The 18,858-nt window shown below is 39.3% G+C and overlaps 1 protein-coding gene across 2 annotated transcripts; it reads right to left on the bottom strand.

The window, feature by feature from the left end:
* Nucleotides 1-10,639: 10,639 nt before the first annotated feature.
* Tnpo (transportin 1) lies at nt 10,640-18,572 on the bottom strand. 2 transcript variants are annotated; one of them, XM_076781699.1, is made up of 15 exons: nt 18,403-18,572; nt 17,237-17,312; nt 16,984-17,163; nt 16,549-16,897; nt 16,258-16,459; nt 15,781-16,171; nt 15,382-15,693; nt 15,009-15,246; nt 14,641-14,930; nt 14,439-14,537; nt 14,259-14,354; nt 13,014-13,089; nt 11,506-11,680; nt 11,271-11,397; nt 10,640-10,917 (listed from the first exon to the last, which is right to left on the bottom strand). In XM_076781699.1, exons 1-14 carry the CDS (start codon nt 18,505-18,507, stop codon nt 11,290-11,292), a joined length of 2,697 nt encoding a protein of 898 aa, XP_076637814.1. In that variant the 5' UTR covers nt 18,508-18,572; the 3' UTR covers nt 10,640-10,917; nt 11,271-11,289. The 2 variants fall into 2 exon arrangements, with proteins under 2 accessions (XP_076637814.1, XP_076637815.1); XM_076781700.1 differs by having other exon boundaries at nt 10,640-10,914.
* Between the last annotated feature and the right edge of the window lie 286 nt (nt 18,573-18,858).

Genomic DNA, 18,858 nt, shown 5'->3' with positions numbered 1-18,858 from the left:
ACTCGTGGATCCGATTTCGAATCTTGCTTCCACTCGGTTTAATCGGTCCTTTCTTGGGGAATCATTCTGCTACGGTTTGGTACTCAACTATATCGCTGTACGCGAAACGTTCTTTGTCTGAAAACAAGTCGAATATACAGTGTCTCTGTTAATTATTTATATCCGCCTTCAACATCCGAGTTCGGTAAATCGAGCAACCGGAATCACTTCGAAACGCGGCGTCGCGTAATCGCGTTAGCTCGGATTCATTTTGGACGCTCCCGAGGGCGTCGTTATTGTCCTATTCGTGTAGATTCGCGCGCGTGCACCGAAATGGCAAGTTTATCGGATCGTTAAATTTAATCAGCGAAAAATTGAAACGCGACAAGGTTACGGAATTACTAAACAAAAGCGAAAACGGCGTTGCAAGTTTAAGAAAGAGGACCGACACGCTGCACGTTTCATTTTAATCTGCCAAGTATTCTCACAGGTGGATCGTCTTAATCGATGAGCTTGAAAGATCGTAATCAGTTTAACAGCTCCCAACGAATTGTCACCTAGACCCGAGTCCCGCGAGAGTAACGGAGACTTCCACCGACCCTCTTCTTTCGCCGCGAATAAAATAAAGCTCACCCCGGATCCCGAAATGAATTTCAAGGGTGAGAAACGAAGAAAAAGACGAGGGGGGGTAGGGGCGGTAAAATGAACGGGGAAAGAAAATCGGCTGGGAGCCGGTGCCGAGCGGTCCGACGCTTATTTTAATCCGAGTTTAAAGAAGTTTCTCTTTCCTACTGCTCGTAAATTGGCCGTCGTTTGTCTGCCGCTAAGGGGTACTACAGAGGGGATGAAGGTCTCCCTTGGTAGCGAGAAAACGTTGCTCCCCTCGATCCCCCGAGGAACGACGCGATTCGACTATTTACACGCCGCCCATTTATGTACGAATTGTCTTTTCACCGAGTCACGCTGGGTATTTAAACGTGACTTTGATCGGCAAAAGTTTTTCCAAATAAAATGGCGCCTAAGATATACTGTTACAGGTGTGTTATGATATTTTGAGTCTGAGCCACATGGGTGAAAATTATAATGGAACATTCTAGAGGCCAATATAAGATGAAAATCAAGAATATCAATTTCTTGATTGAACTTAAAAAGTTATTAAAAAATTTTAAATCATTCTGGAAAAAATATTTTTAGTTGCGGGGGTCAATTATAAGCATTTTTTGTGAACCGACATATCCCCGAAATCCTGCGCACTTTCGAGAAAAAAATTCTTTACCGAAAATATACTCTGTGGCCGGCAATATTTCTATAACTTTCTAACGAAGCCTCCATTAACAAATTGGTATTTTTGATTTTCACGATCTGGTCACCCTGAAAGTGAAACAAAATTATATAGTAATGGTTATGCGAGTAAATATTTATTTAGAAAATGCAAGAATAGCACTTACATTATACTTGGCCAGTTATGTTGCATTCTGATTACTTAGTATCAAAAATATTGCAAACTTACTGCTGGTAACTCTGAAAGTAGAACAAAATTGTAACCAAGTTGTGAAGTTCCGTAGCTCTCGTGCACCATATCACATTTATGTTTTACACGAAATAATCGAAACGGTGGGTAGAAGCGGTGGAGATTAAAACGCAACTATGGTCCCAGTTTGGTCGACTAGTAACTGCGACATAATGTCCGGCGAAAACCAGCGACCATCATCAATTATCGTGCCCTACGGCGAAAAGTCGACAAGTCGAGCGCAGAATAATCACGCGGGGGGAATGAAAATGGATCGACGTGGTTTTGCGGGCCCCTTATGGCGATTACGAGATTCGTACGATGCGTTATTATTGTTTCGAAACCACCACGGTGCTATAATATTATTATTATATTATATTAAATATATAGATCTATTAATCTTGAGATCTATATACATGTATTAATATTTATGGGTTTATCGAATATATAATTAATGTATATGATTTCAGCTATAGTAGTAACAATTAAATAAAAAGGAATCTTAAAGTGAAGGTTATCGATGAGGTGGAAAGAACCTGCCGCATCGAAACCGAGATTTACGATGATCAATGAATTAACGACGATAAATTAATCATCGTGCCAGACCAATAATTCCGTGATTCGATGTCGCAGTCGCACCGACGCGTCGCGATGCCCTGAAAATAATTATCCGCCGTGGACGTGACAAAAGCGGAAACGCAGACGCACGGTCAAATCGACTGTTTACTCGATATCGACTCACACTGGACAGGATAATCAATCGGTTAACCGACCGACCCATGAACGGGCGTAATGAGCGACAATTCGGTTTGTCGACTACGAATAAATTATTCAAATTACACCGTCGATTAACGTCGATCGCGTGATTCTATTTTCGACGATGTGAAAGAACAGGGGCCGAACGCGCGCCGATAAATACCGTCGAGGGAATTCGTAAACGGACCAACGACGGTAAAGTGATTATACCTTTGGTTGTCATCGTTTCCAATTTTCCGAACGATGAACGAACGCCTCGACGAGTGACCAGAACATTCTGATCGAACTTACACCTAAGTCACCGACGATCCTAAGCTCATCGGGGCCTGAAAACGGTAAATGTTTACAAAGTAACCGAATTACAATGATCTTTTTACAGTATGTGGTATGATTTGACGAATAGATTACAGAATGTAGATTGTAGATGTCCGGTATTCCTTATCTTTACCTTACGCCACCTAATATTGCCGAGTTTCTCTTCCCATGCTTTTAAGGATCGGTAAAAACGGCACGGAGTTACCTCCGGCGGGTTTGATAAACAGCAACGCTGCACGATATCACGATTTACAGGAAGGCGAACCAGTATCCGACCGTGATGCATTAAATAATAATGCCAGTGATTGCGAGAAACTCGCCGGTAGACCCTGCAATAGACGAAGAGCCAAGGGGTGAGACCGTAGGTGCGGGGGTTGAGCGAGAGCGAATGGACCAAGGGGTGCAAGAGGAAAGACGTTGCCTCCACACCCCCACCAGATATATCATCGCCTGGCAGTTATGTGTGTCATGAATTTTAGATTATCCTTGGATTAGATTAAGGGGCGGAGGGGGTGGAAGGTGCAGCGGAGGCAACCAACCAGCCCCTTGGTCCGCTAGTCAGTGCCGTAACCCGGCTAGTGGCGTACCCGTGTGAATTATTTTCTGGTCCTCTACCGGTACCTTCCGTGAAGGGCGATTGATTTCGTCATTCTTGGTTTCGTCCTTGCATTTGCTGTGGGAACATTTGAGCGTCTAAAGTCTCAGAGTACCACGCAAAATACGGAGGGAAAGCCACGAAGAGATTCGACGAAGATTCCGGTGGTCCACGTGATGCAAGTTCATCGACGCTCGTTTGCATAAACGTATAATGTCCGCGCGAACCGGTCGCAAAGGAGATACAAGATTAGAGTATCTTGAGAAGCGTTGGGAAGGGTAGACACAGAGAGCCCGGAATGGAAGAAACGAGGAGCTAAACGGTGTTTCCGCCCCCGGGCAGATTCGATGCCGAATCAATTCGCGTAATAGTCTCGAGGGCTCCCCGGTCGGCGGCGGGAAGGCAGGGGTTAAATCGACTGCAACTACCTCTCCGCAACCCCCCTCTGAATTGTCGGGATGAGAGCTCGAGTCGGTGCCCACTTCAGATACGGGCCATTACCGCACCTGTCCCTCAAGTTCCGCTCCCCGAAGAGGAGATCGGGTCGAACGAAACGAGCCCAGCCTCTAATGAAGAGAAGCAATCACTTAAGCCGCCCGTTGGACCGATCGGACGTGGGAACGCGTTTTATCTGCACTTTTATGTGCCGCTACGGGAAACGTTTACGGGCCTCTTACCGTATAAAAGCGCCGACGGGCTGTTTCGTGACTCTGAAACTGGGTTCGCGTGACATCCAACGAAATAAAGTCATAACGGCGAGGCGTAGCGAAGCGTTTCGCCTAAAAAAGCCAGTCAAAGCTATTTCAATTATTTCTTCGATCTTCCAACTGCCTCAACGTAGCTAAAAACAAAAGCTACTTTTACCGAAACTAGTATTTAACAGCTAAAACGTCCTTCGATATCTCAAATAGTTATGCGAATTAATAAAATTGATACTCGCAAGAATAGTTAGGCGTTATTAGAAATGAACGCCTTCTTTTAACGAGATACTATAATTCTTCCTACATCAATCGGAGAAGATGTAACGTTGGGATGTATATTCTGATGGAAACTAAAAGAAATACAGGTATATTTCTATTAAAAAATGTATTCTTTTTCATGTATCCTCCACGAAAATTAAATAATACCTCGATTAAGTGATGCACGTTACCGATCACTAACTTGAAAAGTGAACAAATAAAAATGGTTTTTTTCAAAGATATGAAAACAATTTCAAATGGCTTCCAAGTCTTCAACAAATTTTTTCCACGACTAAAACTGCAATGAATTTCTAGATCGAGGCCCACTCTTTCGAATAATCTCTCTAACAGATCCTTCACGCCATCATCTACAAACAAAAATTAAAATCAGAATCTGCTCCACTCAAAAGGCTGACATTCTCGAATCTTCAAATTTTTATTAGCCCCCCCCCTTCTTTGATCTCTGTTAGATCCGCTACGGACCCAAGACACATTAATTTGATGGTAGTTTTTATTGGATTACAATTAAATTTCACTTACCTTTCTGTTAAGTTATCACACTTCGAAAATTCCGAGTACAATACTCCCGAGATACTTAAAAATTGTGTTCAGTATCGTAAAAATTGACACTGATCACGAAAAAAAAGAAAATTCAACGGAGACATACTGGAAAAAAAGCACTCGTACGGACAGGTCTTGTACACCATTATTCCTCAGGTTTATTTCGAATTATTCGTCAATCATGGCGTCGCGAAGCACGCAGAGAGCCAAGAGAAAGCAAACGACAGATGATCATTTTGATTGTGCGCATGCATATGTACAGTGTGCGAGGCGGTGAAAGTATTGTGCTTTGCCAGAACCGGAAGTTCTCCACAAAAGAGGAAACGACCTCGAGACGGTCCATCCACAAATTGTACACGCGACATTACTTAATCCTAGAAATAAAAATGGAGAAGAGCAATTCCGTGCCCTCTTTTGACGTAGAGTTCCCAGTTTCTCGTAAACGAGTGATTTTCCAAAATGATTGGGAGCGAGGTCTTACAATCCAAGGATTCTTTTCAGGCGGGTGCCTTCCAAAAAGTTTGGAAATCACTGGTGTGAATAAAAAGAAATGGAATAGAATTCTAGGAGCTATCGAGTTACTCGAACAGCTCTTCAACAGTGGTTCTTAAACTTTTTTTTCTCTGCAGACTCCTCTTGCCACGCGCGGGCGTAGCTTATGAACCCTTTTTCTCAAAATGACGTTCTAAAACATTAATAGAAAGAATAAAATTAATATTAAATACAATGCATGAAATAGAAATAAATATTTAATAGTTCTCTACATAAATTTCCAGGCTCCCTCGAGGTCCGCAGATTTCAGATTAAAAACCACTGCTCCAGAGGACAGAACGCTCAGTCATCAAAGTACTTTTTGCAATCGGTCTTTGCGTGCTTACGTAACGTCTTCTTCCTCGCTAATTTTCTTCTCTTTCGTAATGTATTTTTGTTTCCTTTACAATAAAAAGCCGACGGTCGTTCGTGGGTCCCGAGGATCGCAATTCCTACCCGCGATAATGATCAAAAAGATCGACGCAGTCGCGGCTCTTTTCGTTTATCGATTACAACAACAGTAATAATAATAATAATAAATTGTCAACCGACAGCATAAAATAAATTCAGTGATCACAATGAGACGATTGCCAGAAGCTTATTATCGATATACAATACTGAATACCCTCTTCATCTCTGTTACTTTGCTTCTGTCTTCCCCTAGCGTGATGGTCCTTTCCGCGTTTCCTTCAGCGTGCAGAAATCGCAGTTTTTATTCTTAATTGTAAACGTCGAGATCGTCAGCACCTTTCGTTGCACCTTGGTTTAAGTGTTTATCGTGTAAGAAAAAAGGAATAAGGGTGTGTACGTGTGTGTGTATGTGTACGTGTATGGAACAGTCTCTATTTTCCATTTTTTTTTTTTCATTTTGTTTTTACTTATCATGCAAAAAACTTACTTGCAATTTCTAGTCTCGAGTTTTCGTCTAGATGTATATGTACATATATACTTAAGTACTAAGCAGTCAAGGTATGCAACAATAAAAACACCATTTGTTTGTTTTTTTTTTTACGTTTTCTCTATACCGAGTGTGAAACACTGGACAGAGGAATTCGCTGGCGCTTGCGAGATGCGAGAGAACAGAGAATTCTTACACAGACGGATGACGATGGTTCGATTCGAAAGAAGAGAAGAGCCTTCGTTCGTGCCGCAAGGATAGGATAATCAGGTACTAGGAACAGCCCCATGAAGTTCCGATCCTTTGAGTGAAAGAAGAAAATTTTTGTCACGCATACGTTTCGTTCGAAATTACTTAAAATATAATATTCGTTGGAACAGATACGGTAAATTAAACAGCGATAAAGTCAATCGGAGGATGAGCTCTTTAAGCTTACTTTTGTAAATTACTTTTAACAGCAATCCCGAGGACCGTGCCTAGAGTTTATTTACACCTTGTCTAATAAGTTCGAAAACCTACAATTTCTTACGGATTGCATATGCCATCGAAAAAGAGAACACGTACAATATAATATAATAAAAATGGTAAATGAACGTGACTGTTTACAGCTTTGATCGTATTTGTTCCATCGACTATGGACAACATTTTTTCTGTCTATTCTTAAGACCTATATTATCTGCAGCAATTTAAGCAAGCGAAAATTAGCCTGGAAGCCATATTTTTTCTGATTTGCGTAAAACATCGTGGCTTTTCGATCGGAATAAACAATGTATACTGTTATATGTACAGGACATGCACACGCATATACACAAATACAAAGTACAATTTATAAAGGCAGTGTAAATTACACTTGTGAATAAAAGGCTGCGTACAATTCTCATTAGAAATATGATCGTCCATGAATTTTCTTCTCAGAAATGGTTTTGGAAAGTATCTACGGGTTTTACGCATAGAGAAAATACTATCCAAAAGATATACAAGCGTTCGAGATCAGACGAGGGGACGACCTGGCTGCATGTTTAATTTTCAGACGCATTTTGAATCCCAAAGGATAGGAACCCCCTCCGAACACTGCCCGCACGAAGCATTACGATTAAATATAATACACACCGTACAATAATTATAATAATATAGTATTAATTAAGAAATATTACGTTAATAGTTATTATTTAACCACGTGTATGGCTCAGTCTATTACGCTATGCTCATGCAACAACAACAATAAAGATACAACAATATTATTTACTTGTGTTTGTCATTTAATTATTTTACTCGTCATTTATCTTCATATTATTCTCCTTTCTCCCGTGTTTGTTTGTTTGCAATCATCCCGTGTATTCTCCCACATGCATATTACCTTTGCACTCTCTCTCTCTCTTTCTCTCCCACTCTCTCGTTCTCCGCACACACTTTTAGTCTCTCTCACTCTCTTTTGCAATAGAAAAAACTTGGAAATTTGTCAAATATCAATCAACTTCGTTTCACCATCGTTATATAATATTATATATATGTATAAATAGATGATTCTTTAAGTTTACTTTATGTTCCATTTATAAATTTATTTTCGTCCTTATCTTGACTGAGAGCTCCGAGCATAATAAATAATCATGAGCCACGCGAAGTCTCGACGAAAGCCTAGTTTTAAAACATGCGTGCCTGCGGGTCTTATCTATGCCGTTTAATTGAAATTATATTTACAATGATAACGCGGAGGACAAGTATGAAACGTTCTTTTAGCCAACAATGACGGTATAAAATTCAATATGAAAAACCAGAGATCTATAAAACACGTGTGTACCACTGAAAACATTCTTGCTTTAGCTGAGGAACTATTTAAAAAATATATACACGCAGACTGTTCGGTAATAAATACAAATCGTCGATCGAAAAAAAAAAAGAAAGTCCAAAACGTACGATAAAGTTTGTTCCTTTTTTTGCGCGAAATTTCGTGCGCGATTTTTCGCGAGAAAAAATGTTATTTTAAATTTTCAACTCAATTTTGGACGAGCAATCATCCCTCCGCTCCGACCACGAATTGCAGAACATCTTGTGTATATCTTGCGTTAATCGAATGCCATTAAGCGCTAATTAATTCTAGTTAATTCTGCGAAAAGTGTGAAAATGATCTTACGTCGCATTATTTACATACGTGAAACACATAACAAAGTGGGTGAGATAAAGGAAAACGTCGTCGAACATTAAACGCGAATTTTTGAAGCGACTACCGTCGAGACCTTACGCGTGGCTCGGTTCTTCTATTTTCATCCAAGCCCTTAAGTAATTATAAAAAATAGTAATATCACAAAAATGGCGCAGGCAGAGCAAGGAAAGGACCAAAATGTCGGGACGAGTGTGTATGGCAATGGATCGTTGCCAATCGACGAGCATTGGATCGAATCAAGGAGCGGTCACGAATCGTACTGTTCTGTTCTCTGCGCAGTTCTTAATCTTTTCAAACACGAAAAGAGACTATCATTAAGTTTCATTTTCTCTTAACGAGTGTGTGTGGTGTGTTGGTGTTTCTTTCGCTCAAAATAGAAGAACAGCAAAATAATGATCTTTTTTTTTTTTCGTTTAGTCTACGGTAATGATAAAAAAATATTCTCATCGTCGGATTGTACTAGTCACACTTGGTTAGAGAGTGTGCGAATATGCTCGATCGTGTTGGATCGAAAAAATTGTCTTGCACGTTACGGTACGATTGCAACGGAATCAACGCGTTTTTTTTCTTTTCTTTCTTTCTTTCTTTTCTTTCAGCGTCTATCTCTCGCCTGCGCTAGTTCATCCTGCCAGTTCTTTCGTTTATTAATAAACTTCAAAGTTTGATTGACAACAGTGACTTAACGATGGTCAGCTTATTTCGACGATTTCCATGCGTTGAGCTTTTTTGCTTTTACACTTATTCATTTCCGTTTCTATATTAACGCATTGACAAATGAGAAGAACGAAAATAAAAATACAGCTTTGATACGTCATTAAAATACTAGAAATCGCTTTCACAGGCTTTTACAACTTTTACGATCTTGATACACAATACATTTTTTTACAATTTCAAAATTTACGTTGTTGCTTTTTATCTTTTTTTCATTCTTGTTTCCTTACTTTGTCTTCGAAAAACATGGTATACGGCGCATCTTGGTACGGTAAAAGTGCTCGCCTTTTTCGAACTGGCCCAAAATGGACTGGAATGACACAGTCTGCGCTTGAATTTCAAACACAATTCTAAACACAAAAAAAAAAAAAAAAAAAAAAAAAAAAAAGAGTTCGAAACGAAATAGGAGATCAGCATTGGTACGGTGCGCGTAAAATTTTCCTATCGCAATAGATTTCACGTCATAGATTCAAAAACTCTGTGAATCGTACCTGCAAATCATAAATCTTCTTACGTATCCCTTGGTCATTAAACAACAATTAACCCGAAGAGGTGATTACAAGCGAATTTGAATTACACTCTATCATGTGATAACAAAAACGTCCACTCTAAAATTGTATTATCTATTTACACTAACGTTAATATGATCCTAATTTAATATCTTTAACGAAAAAAAAAGAAAAAAAAAAAAATCATAAAATGGTCTGCAGATTAAAACATCGTATGTTCGATATATAATAATAATAACAGTAATATATATATACATATACGCCCTATATGTATGTATATATTAATCGTATTTGAAATATGTTTCTCATATACGACGACAAAGTTGCCGCATAACCTAATATCACAATCAGCGCAAGGAGAAGAATTAAAGTAAGCAGAAAAATTTTGGTTCAAAACGAACGGAATGGCACTTTCTGTGTTTATATCATTGAGTTTCAACGTATAAAAATACATATTCTCAAAAACTTTCTGTACACTATGAAATTTCTAATAACATACTCTCTACCTGTACCTTTATCAAATAAATATTCTATATTCTTTGTCCTCTAAAGCTCTACGCAACTCATTGAATGGTAATGTGTTCGTGTAAGTGTGTGTGTGTGTGTGTATGTTGTGTGTACACCTCTCTCGAAAAATCAATCTTCTATATCAATACAAATCTTCGATCACAGTAGTTTAGCAAGCTCTATAACGTGAGATCTATGCTCGTTTATATTTCCCTCTCTTTTATTTCATTCGTTCGGGGTTTACTTTTTTTTTTCATTTTTCTTTTATTTTTTTTTTTTCATTTTATTGTTTTATTGTTTCCTCGTTCGTTTCTTGTTTTTTCCCTTTTTCTCCTTCGCATACGTTCTCCCCTTCCAACTAATCAAGAAGAATCGGTTTCGATTTACGGCCGGGCTAAGTTGTTAGTCGCCGGCAGCACTATTCTTGTCTCGTTTCGATACGCGAGAATAAAAACACTTAACAGTGTTACACAGCGCTAATGGAAACGGAGTGTACAGCGTGTAGGTTTTACTACGTTACGGTATCATTTTCATTTTTAATGCGGTTCAGCGTTGTAGTACGATACCTTCATTTTAAAGTGGTCGGTGACCCCAACACAGTTCCTCCCTCCCTCCCTCCCGCCCCCCTACCCGCCCACCCACGCGTTACGTTTCGGCCCAACACGTTGTTTAGTCGTTCTCATTTTTTTCTTCGTTCCATTCTCACTTCGATTTTATTTATTTATTTATTTTTTTTTCGCTTTAAAGCTCGCCGACCGCAGAGCTAATGACGCGTATTAATTCCCCCGAGAGCCTGACGATGACCATAACACGGTAACGACAACGATGTTGATGAGAAGAGGCCGTGGTTTCACCCACCCACCCTGTCCACCCATAGTTCTGTTTCCCGCCCAACCCCGTTCGGCCTGCCCCATTAAGCGGCCTTCTGAAAGAGACACATTACATCACATTAACTTAATAGAGACAAACCTGAATATTCTAAATAACGTGCTCCGCGTGATGTAATAGGTCTATAGATCGTATTCCGTTTCTTTGTACGAATACTACACAAAAATTGCTGTCAGCTGATGCTTTCAATCTGCCATTCTTCCACGAGAAGAAGGCACAGCGTGTTTACATCCCCACTCCTGTTGCAGTCCGCTGACGAAGATCGGTGACAGCCAATCAGCGGACTGCAGCAAGAGTGGGGATGTAAACAAGCTGTGTCTCCTTCTCCAGGAAGGACGATGCGTTAGTAGTTCCGCAAGTATCATTTAACAAAGAATAGAATCAACTTACCGCATTTAGGGAGGGCTGCTCAGACGCCATACATATTATGGAGTCGTTCATAGAGCTGTGGTGGGAACTGATTTGAAAATCGTTTCCAATTCTCCGCACCAACTTGAGCTTTGAAACCATGTAGTATCTGCAACGAAACGACGCACGGATATTATATAAATATTATGTGAAATACAGTAATCGACACCGTTGTGTTTACGTGAGTGATATATCGATGCGAGATCAATTCTTTTACCTTCTGGATCATGTCTTTAAGATCTTCTCTCGGCGAGACCCACGATGCAACAGCATCGCAGAAGAAGATGAATTCATCCACGACTCCTGCTGGGTTTACCGTAATCATTTGACACATACCTCTGAATGCTGAGTCCTTTTCTTCGTTGTCTCTGATGCTCCGCAATGAAGTACACCTAATGAAGTGAATACACGCATTACCAAGTGACCGACATTCATACAGATTGGAGAAGGTATATTTGTCGCAATTTAATTAAGGAATATACGTTGAGCGTAATGTCTGTACCTTCCTTATAGCTGTACAACAGTTCTGAAAAATACGTTTCTCTTTAAGAGTTGAAATTATTAGACACGCCGCAACGATAAATGTACCTTCTCTTTAATTAAAAATTTACAGCTAGTCTCTCGATAATAATATTCATTCCCACGAGTTATATATAAATAGATTCTTATAACTATAACATTTAGCGAGGCAACTTTGTTGGGTTTTTATCAAAACCAGTCCTATGTTGGAGTTTCCTATAAATGTATTTTTTACACTGTTAGCGAATGTTGTCACAATATTCCTTACATTTCTTTATCTCTGCTGTATCGTGAGAAGTCTAAAACTTAACTGAGAATTAAAAATTGAAACCATCGATCCAAGAAAATAAAATAAATTCAATGTAAATCTAAAATATAATAGGACAGATCGATTATCGACTACTTTGCAACTTCCGTCGGATATATTATTTTAAAAAAAAAAGCCTCGTTCAAAAAGTTTTCCGGATATACGGATAATACAACTTCGTTAAGGCTTGGTTTACATTTGACATCTCTTTATACTTTAAACTCTCCGTTATTGCAATGTAAAGAGACATTAACGATAATTACAATTAGAATAAGAATGTAACCAAGAAGATATACCTGACGAATATTAATACTGTGTTATCATTAACATGCAAAGGACACTTCTGACTGAAACTACCTATACACAGTGAAAGTATGTAAAAAAAAAACAAAAAAAAAAAGAACAAGAAAAAAAAGGTACATTTCTAGTTTTCAATGCAAGGCAATAATACATAGGCCAAAATAGTACACAGACCTAAAAGTGACAAATGTAAACCTACCCTAGTCTCTTGAACTGCATAATTAAAGAGCCCATAACATACTTGCACGATGGCAAATCAGTATAACTGTAACTGTACGAACAGTCGGACGTAAAGCCTTCGATGCTCCGAAAAACGTTGGGCAAGTTTAAACGCTATGTTTAGGATAAACCAGACCCAAGTTTATCGTTAAAAGGTTTTACCTCTCTTTTGTAAAAAAAAAAAAAAAAAAAAAAAACAAAATCATTATGGACTCGATATTTGTAGTATAAATGCTACAAGTATTTCTGCGCAAAGTTTCTTAGCAGCCCCTGATGCAATGTACTGAATAATCGGGAATAATATATAATAATAAAGTGCTAATAAAAATAGAAGGTAATATAATAATTAATAGAATATAATAATAAAGAAATTTACACACCACTGTCGGACAAACTGCTGTAACATGGGGGCGACGTCGTGGGGACACACATAACCTAGGCGACCGATCGTTATGGCTACGGTTTTCATTTCATTTCGGTAAGTAGACAAGTGAAGTGTAGTGAAGTGACCGGAAACACAAACAATAAGACAAACTGATAGCGAACCAACGATCAACTCAGGCGAACATGTTGTCGTTTATAAACTTCAATTAATTTGTAATTAATCATTTAATCAATAATAATCAATTCAATATTAACAATTAATAGAGACAGTGGGAACAGAGATGAACATATGAAATACCGACAATGAACATAGGCAATACCGTGCTATTGTAGCTGCTGAAACAATAATAAAAATTAGATAGCAGCGTGCGAGCCCATGATTTGTAAAAACCGACATGAGTATGATCTCTACCAATAAATGTTAATACAAACAAGAACAACCAAGAAACACAGAAACTAAAAGATTTTGTTGTGAACTTTAAGGCCAATTTAATATAACACTGGTTGAAACAATATCTGGAGCTTAGATGCAAGCATAGTATAATACTGAATCGCAGTACGTTTCCATGGCAATACCAGCCATATAAAGCCTGCAGGCAATCGCACACCACTAAATTAAGTCCAATGTACAAATACTAATAGTTTTAACCCGCTGATAAACGTGCAAGCGTGGCCATGTGGAACCACCCGTAATCGTAAATCTGTGTGGTTATTACCTTTGATAAAATCATTTACAGAGAATACACCTAAACTTATAAATGCCACCGAATGCTGTGTATTTAAACACGAGGGCTTTTCTTTGTTTTTATATACTTGGGAGACTTCTCATTAAATGATTATCGTTACCTAAGGTACACGACGAGGTCTATACATGGTTCCGTAATCTATTTAAAACAGATGAAACACGATGCCTCAAATGAAAAGTTTCCCGTCGTGTGCAGAGCATACTTCTAACAAGGAAACGTCTCTTGACGCAAGTCTCACTCGCCTATGAGCTTTTGCACAACTATACAAAACCTTATCGATCGATCAGACTTGCGCCAAAGGACCTTTCTTTGTGAGAAAAGATACATTACTTCTACGATATGGGTGAACAATAGAAACGTATTCGGTATTATTAATTACTTAAAAAAAATGAAACTTTCCTACACATTACCCCCTACCATTTAAAAGTATGCTCCATATACTATATGCTGTATAAAAGAAACTATACGTTTGGTCAATACTGTACAGCTACTCACCCGTGTTTTCTAACAGTGTTTTTGGCGTATCTGGTTTATTGATTATGTCGATAAGCTGATTCAAAATTAGTGGAATATAGGCGCTCGTATCGGATCCTACAAAATAGAAAAGAAACACGTTGTAAAGACGGCCGGTTTAAAAATGCTTCGACGCACTAATGTCTTTTAAAAAAGATTTACCAAGTTTAATAGCTATTTCACCAATCGCCCATGTTGCATTATTACACACCGATATGAACTGGGGACATAAATTTTGCCCAAGTATAGGCATAAATTCCGCTACAGTAGTGAAAACGATTTTAAGGTTAGTAAAATTCGTATAAAAGGTATTGCGATTTTATAATGTACAAATCGATTGCGTAAACGAGCGTGTAACACTCACGTATGCATGGGAGAACATGTTGGAAGCAGGCCTTTGTAAGATCTCCTAACAAGGCGAAGCTGCTCTGTCTAACTTCAGGCATACCATCTTGCATACACTGATACAACAGTTGCATTACATTGCTATTCATTACTAAGCGTTCCATGTGACCATCCAATCCTTCTGCTAAGCCACTAAGAAGGTCTAACGCAACAATCATAAAATCTTTATCAGGCGCCTCGAATTGTTCTGGGCTCTGGGTATTTGCTATATGTTGATTTAGCGTCTGCTCTACAAGGGATACACACCGCCTATCGAAAAAAAATTACACATAAGCGTTCAAATACAATCAAATTTACAAACTCTGGTGCTTCCGACGAAGAACTTACCTATAGACGGGTTCGCAGTAAGGAAGAAAACCTGATCGCAACGCGGTTGCGACGGAGGAAAGACATTCTAGCAATGGGAAAAGGTCTTTGTCTTCGTCCTTCAATACGTTCCATTTATTTATTAACGGTGGCATAAGAAGGTTAATATAATCCGGTTTATTAAGGTGATGTCCCACTGAATCAGCAAGCGTACCAATTGCGTCGTACAATATTAAAAGATTTTTGTGTTGGTATTTACCTATGAACACACAACAATTAGTAACAGGTCAGAAGACATATTTTGATCTAAATAAGTATACACAAAACCGCGGTAGAAAGTGTTAAAAAAAAAATAAAAATTCTTTAGTAATTTTTGACATGTCAGTATACTTACCAAAGGCGAAAACAAGTGTTTCGAGAATATAACCAAGATAAGGGACCAATTCTGTGCACGCTTCCTCTTCTAACGTTGCGAAAGCAGAACACGCGGCTTCTTGAACGCGTTTATTGCCGTCAAGTACTCTTTTGAGTAACGCAGTCATTAAAGGCTTCAAATGTGTGTCGTGTGGCTGTGCACAAACCCAATGTGCGTAACGACTTAACGTCCAGCATGTAATAGCGCGTACCAGCGCCTTTTTGTCACTCAAACAATTAATTAAATATGGAATTAACTCGGGTAAATGCGGAATCATACCACACATACAACCTACGAAAAATGATACTCCGCATTATGATCCGAAAGCGCATAAAACTGTGGGTTTTAAAACCTATCTTTAAAAACTATTGAACGAACCTTCTGCTATAGCTCCTAATGCTAATATTCCAGACTCTTTGATTTCCCATTCTTGATGGAAGAGAGTCTCTTTTAAAATTGGTACTAAAACTGGTAACAGATCTTCTCTGAATACGTTTGCCAACATATCCAACGCGGCGGCTGAGCACTTTCTCAAGTTCCACTCGTTAAGCGCCGAATCATCGTTACATCCATCTTTGACATCCAAGTCGTCGTCATCGCAATCGCCATTCTCGTCTGTATGTTTATTCATAGTAGAATGCATGTGATGCGTTTTTGATTTATGAAATCTTGGCCGAATATCTTCCTCCCTGTCCGGAATCATTTCGTCTTCTTCCACGTCCCCTCTCAGAAGTATTATATCAATTTCGGAGTATTTCATACCTCGTACCTAGAAAAGTATTTCTCTTTTATCAGACCGACCGATAAGTTCGGCAATACACAAGTCCGAAAATTGTATAGTTTCACGCTACTTACCAATATAGGTACTAAACGAATTAAATGTAGCGTAAGTACTTCTTTACAGATTTGTTGCTCTGCAAATGAAAGCCAGAATTCACAAGCGTCCAAAGCAACACCCTCGTCGGTATCCTGAGTTCTCAATAACATGTACTCTACTATATGGTGCATATGTGGTATTAATTTATCCATTCGAACGTCCAGCAACATAACCAAAGCTCTGTAACAAACAATGCAATGGACAATGTATTATGCAAATTTCTTCGTAAAATTTTCACTGAAAAACTATAACTGTATATACGACTGTACCTGCAAACATTTTTTCTAACTTCAGCATCTTCATCGTCAGCCAACTGGAAGAGATTCTCCAGGAAGCTGTCCATGTGAATCATAAGGGCCTGCGTACGACTAATAATAAATTGATTAACACAGCCGGTAGCATGCGCCCTAATTTTAGCGCTCGAATGTCTGAAGAATTGCAGGAACTTCGGGATTAAAACATTCAATGGTCGATTAAGCGCATCCGAATCTAATACTTCCGCAGAGTCCTCGCATATTTTGTGAAAAGCGCCAAATGCGCCTTCGCAGACATTGAAATCTTGCGCGTCCAGCATCTGGCAAAGCGCTGGTAGCAACTCCGGCCATGTGGTCAATTCACCTATTAAATTTACCATAATGTTGCGTATATTTAATGCGAGCGCATATTTTCCGACGATTAGTTTCTTTCTGAGATGAAAAATTTACCTTTAGATGCAATGGTAGTTATTAAAATACCAACGGTTGCACGAATGAGAGGAGATGGATCCCCAACGGCTGATAAACATTCTTGTTTGATAAAATTTGTAACTTCTGGTAAAAACTTATGGAAATGGGCCTTAACATTGTTCTTCAATATCAATCCACTGAGAGACCTCGTGGGTTCGTCTTGAAATAAAATTTACTATAGCGGAACGACAATAAATTCCAGAATGTTAAATTAATTATTCGAAATACATACCCTCTGATGTGAGTTTTGCTAAAATAAAAATAAGATAATTGTTGAAGTCTGGAAACTTGTTTAATTCTTCCAATTTCTGTGGGAATGTTGTTAAGGAAAAGTGGCAAATAAAGAGACAAACATTAAATGCAACAATTGTTTGTAAATACTACAAAAATAAAAGAAGGCATATAATCGCTATAATTACGCGTTGTAACTGTTGCTATTATGTAACAAATATAGAAAAAGATAATAAGATATTATTGTACAATTATGTTCACAGTGATTAATAATACAGAACACAATGACTAATAATACAGAGTACAGAAGTAAAAATTTCGTCGGACCAATGAAAATCCTGTTCAAATGGCTGTGCAGACACGCGTACGCACACGATACGATCGTAATGCGAGAAAAAACTCTGCGTAAAGAAAAAATTTAAATTCCCGTAACTGTATTGTGCCGTGCCAGCTGTAATCCGCGGCAAACACACTACTACCAACATTCGTTCGCTGTATCATTTCGCGGAGCCTGTTTAATTAACATTACGGGCGCGACTATACGCGAAATTTATCGATCATAACATCGAGAAAAACAAACTTGTCGGCGACGTTATCAGAATTTCAGCGTGCGAACCGCGGCCAGCGAAGCCGTAGGTACATCGTTAACATATTTATCGAAGCTTGGACATAGCTCACGTGTTATTCTAGAAAAAGTTACGAACTTCTGTCGATTTAGTCGAACGAATTCTAATATTTGCCCGTGGGACAGCCTCGCGAAACATCTAGAAACGTCGTTAGGCGACAACACGCGGCTGGTTTGTCGAAAAACTGATACTCGTTGTAATACGGATTATTAACAGCTTTTCAATCGAACCGTAGACGACAAAAAAGGGGGCCCGTGACAGGCTGCGCAAAAGCGCGCCGAACATTTTCACGTCCCGTGCCCGACCGAACGGCCCGGTAGCCTTGGAATATCCGTCGACGTTAATCGTTAGAATTTCCCGTGGAATCTGACCATGGTTCCCGAAACGGGGCATTTCCACGGGGAAAAGCACGCCCCTCTGATCGACCTATCCTACCCGCTTCACTTGCATTACCGCGTCGCGAGTGTACTCACCGGGAACGAATCTTTCAACCGTATTTCTCGCACCACGAAACCGTTTGACACCAAACCAGAAAGGATACTTCTTGCACAGCTCGCTGAGTAGCCGTATCCGGACTCTGAGACTCCTTCAGGAGCGTTATGATTTGCCTAAGTCCTTCCTCTTGCGGTTGCCACGCCATTTTCATCGTGTTTTTCAACAGCACCACTGAACACAGCCAGCCAGGCCAGCCTTCTTTGACCTCGCAGATAAACGGAAGCTCCCCACGGTTACCCCCACTACCGCGCCACGAAAGCATTGGAATACCGGCTAACGACACTCGAATACCTCGATGGATTATCGTCAAGCCGCGGTGTTCTAATCGTAATTAATCTTTCGAGGCTATTTCGTGATCATTTAACATCGTTTTAAGGCGATATATCGTTTTCGCGTAACCCATACGGACAGACAATTGAACGTTCTCGGAGCTTAGCAGACGAGCACTTCCGGCGACGACAGAGACATCGATCGGCTTATTGTTTCGAACTCGTATTCGTAG

This window comes from Colletes latitarsis, chromosome 14 (genome assembly GCF_051014445.1).
Source record: "Colletes latitarsis isolate SP2378_abdomen chromosome 14, iyColLati1, whole genome shotgun sequence".
NCBI lineage: Eukaryota > Metazoa > Arthropoda > Insecta > Hymenoptera > Colletidae > Colletes > Colletes latitarsis.
Note: the sequence above shows the minus strand (reverse complement) of the source record. Positions and strands in the feature narration are given on the sequence as shown.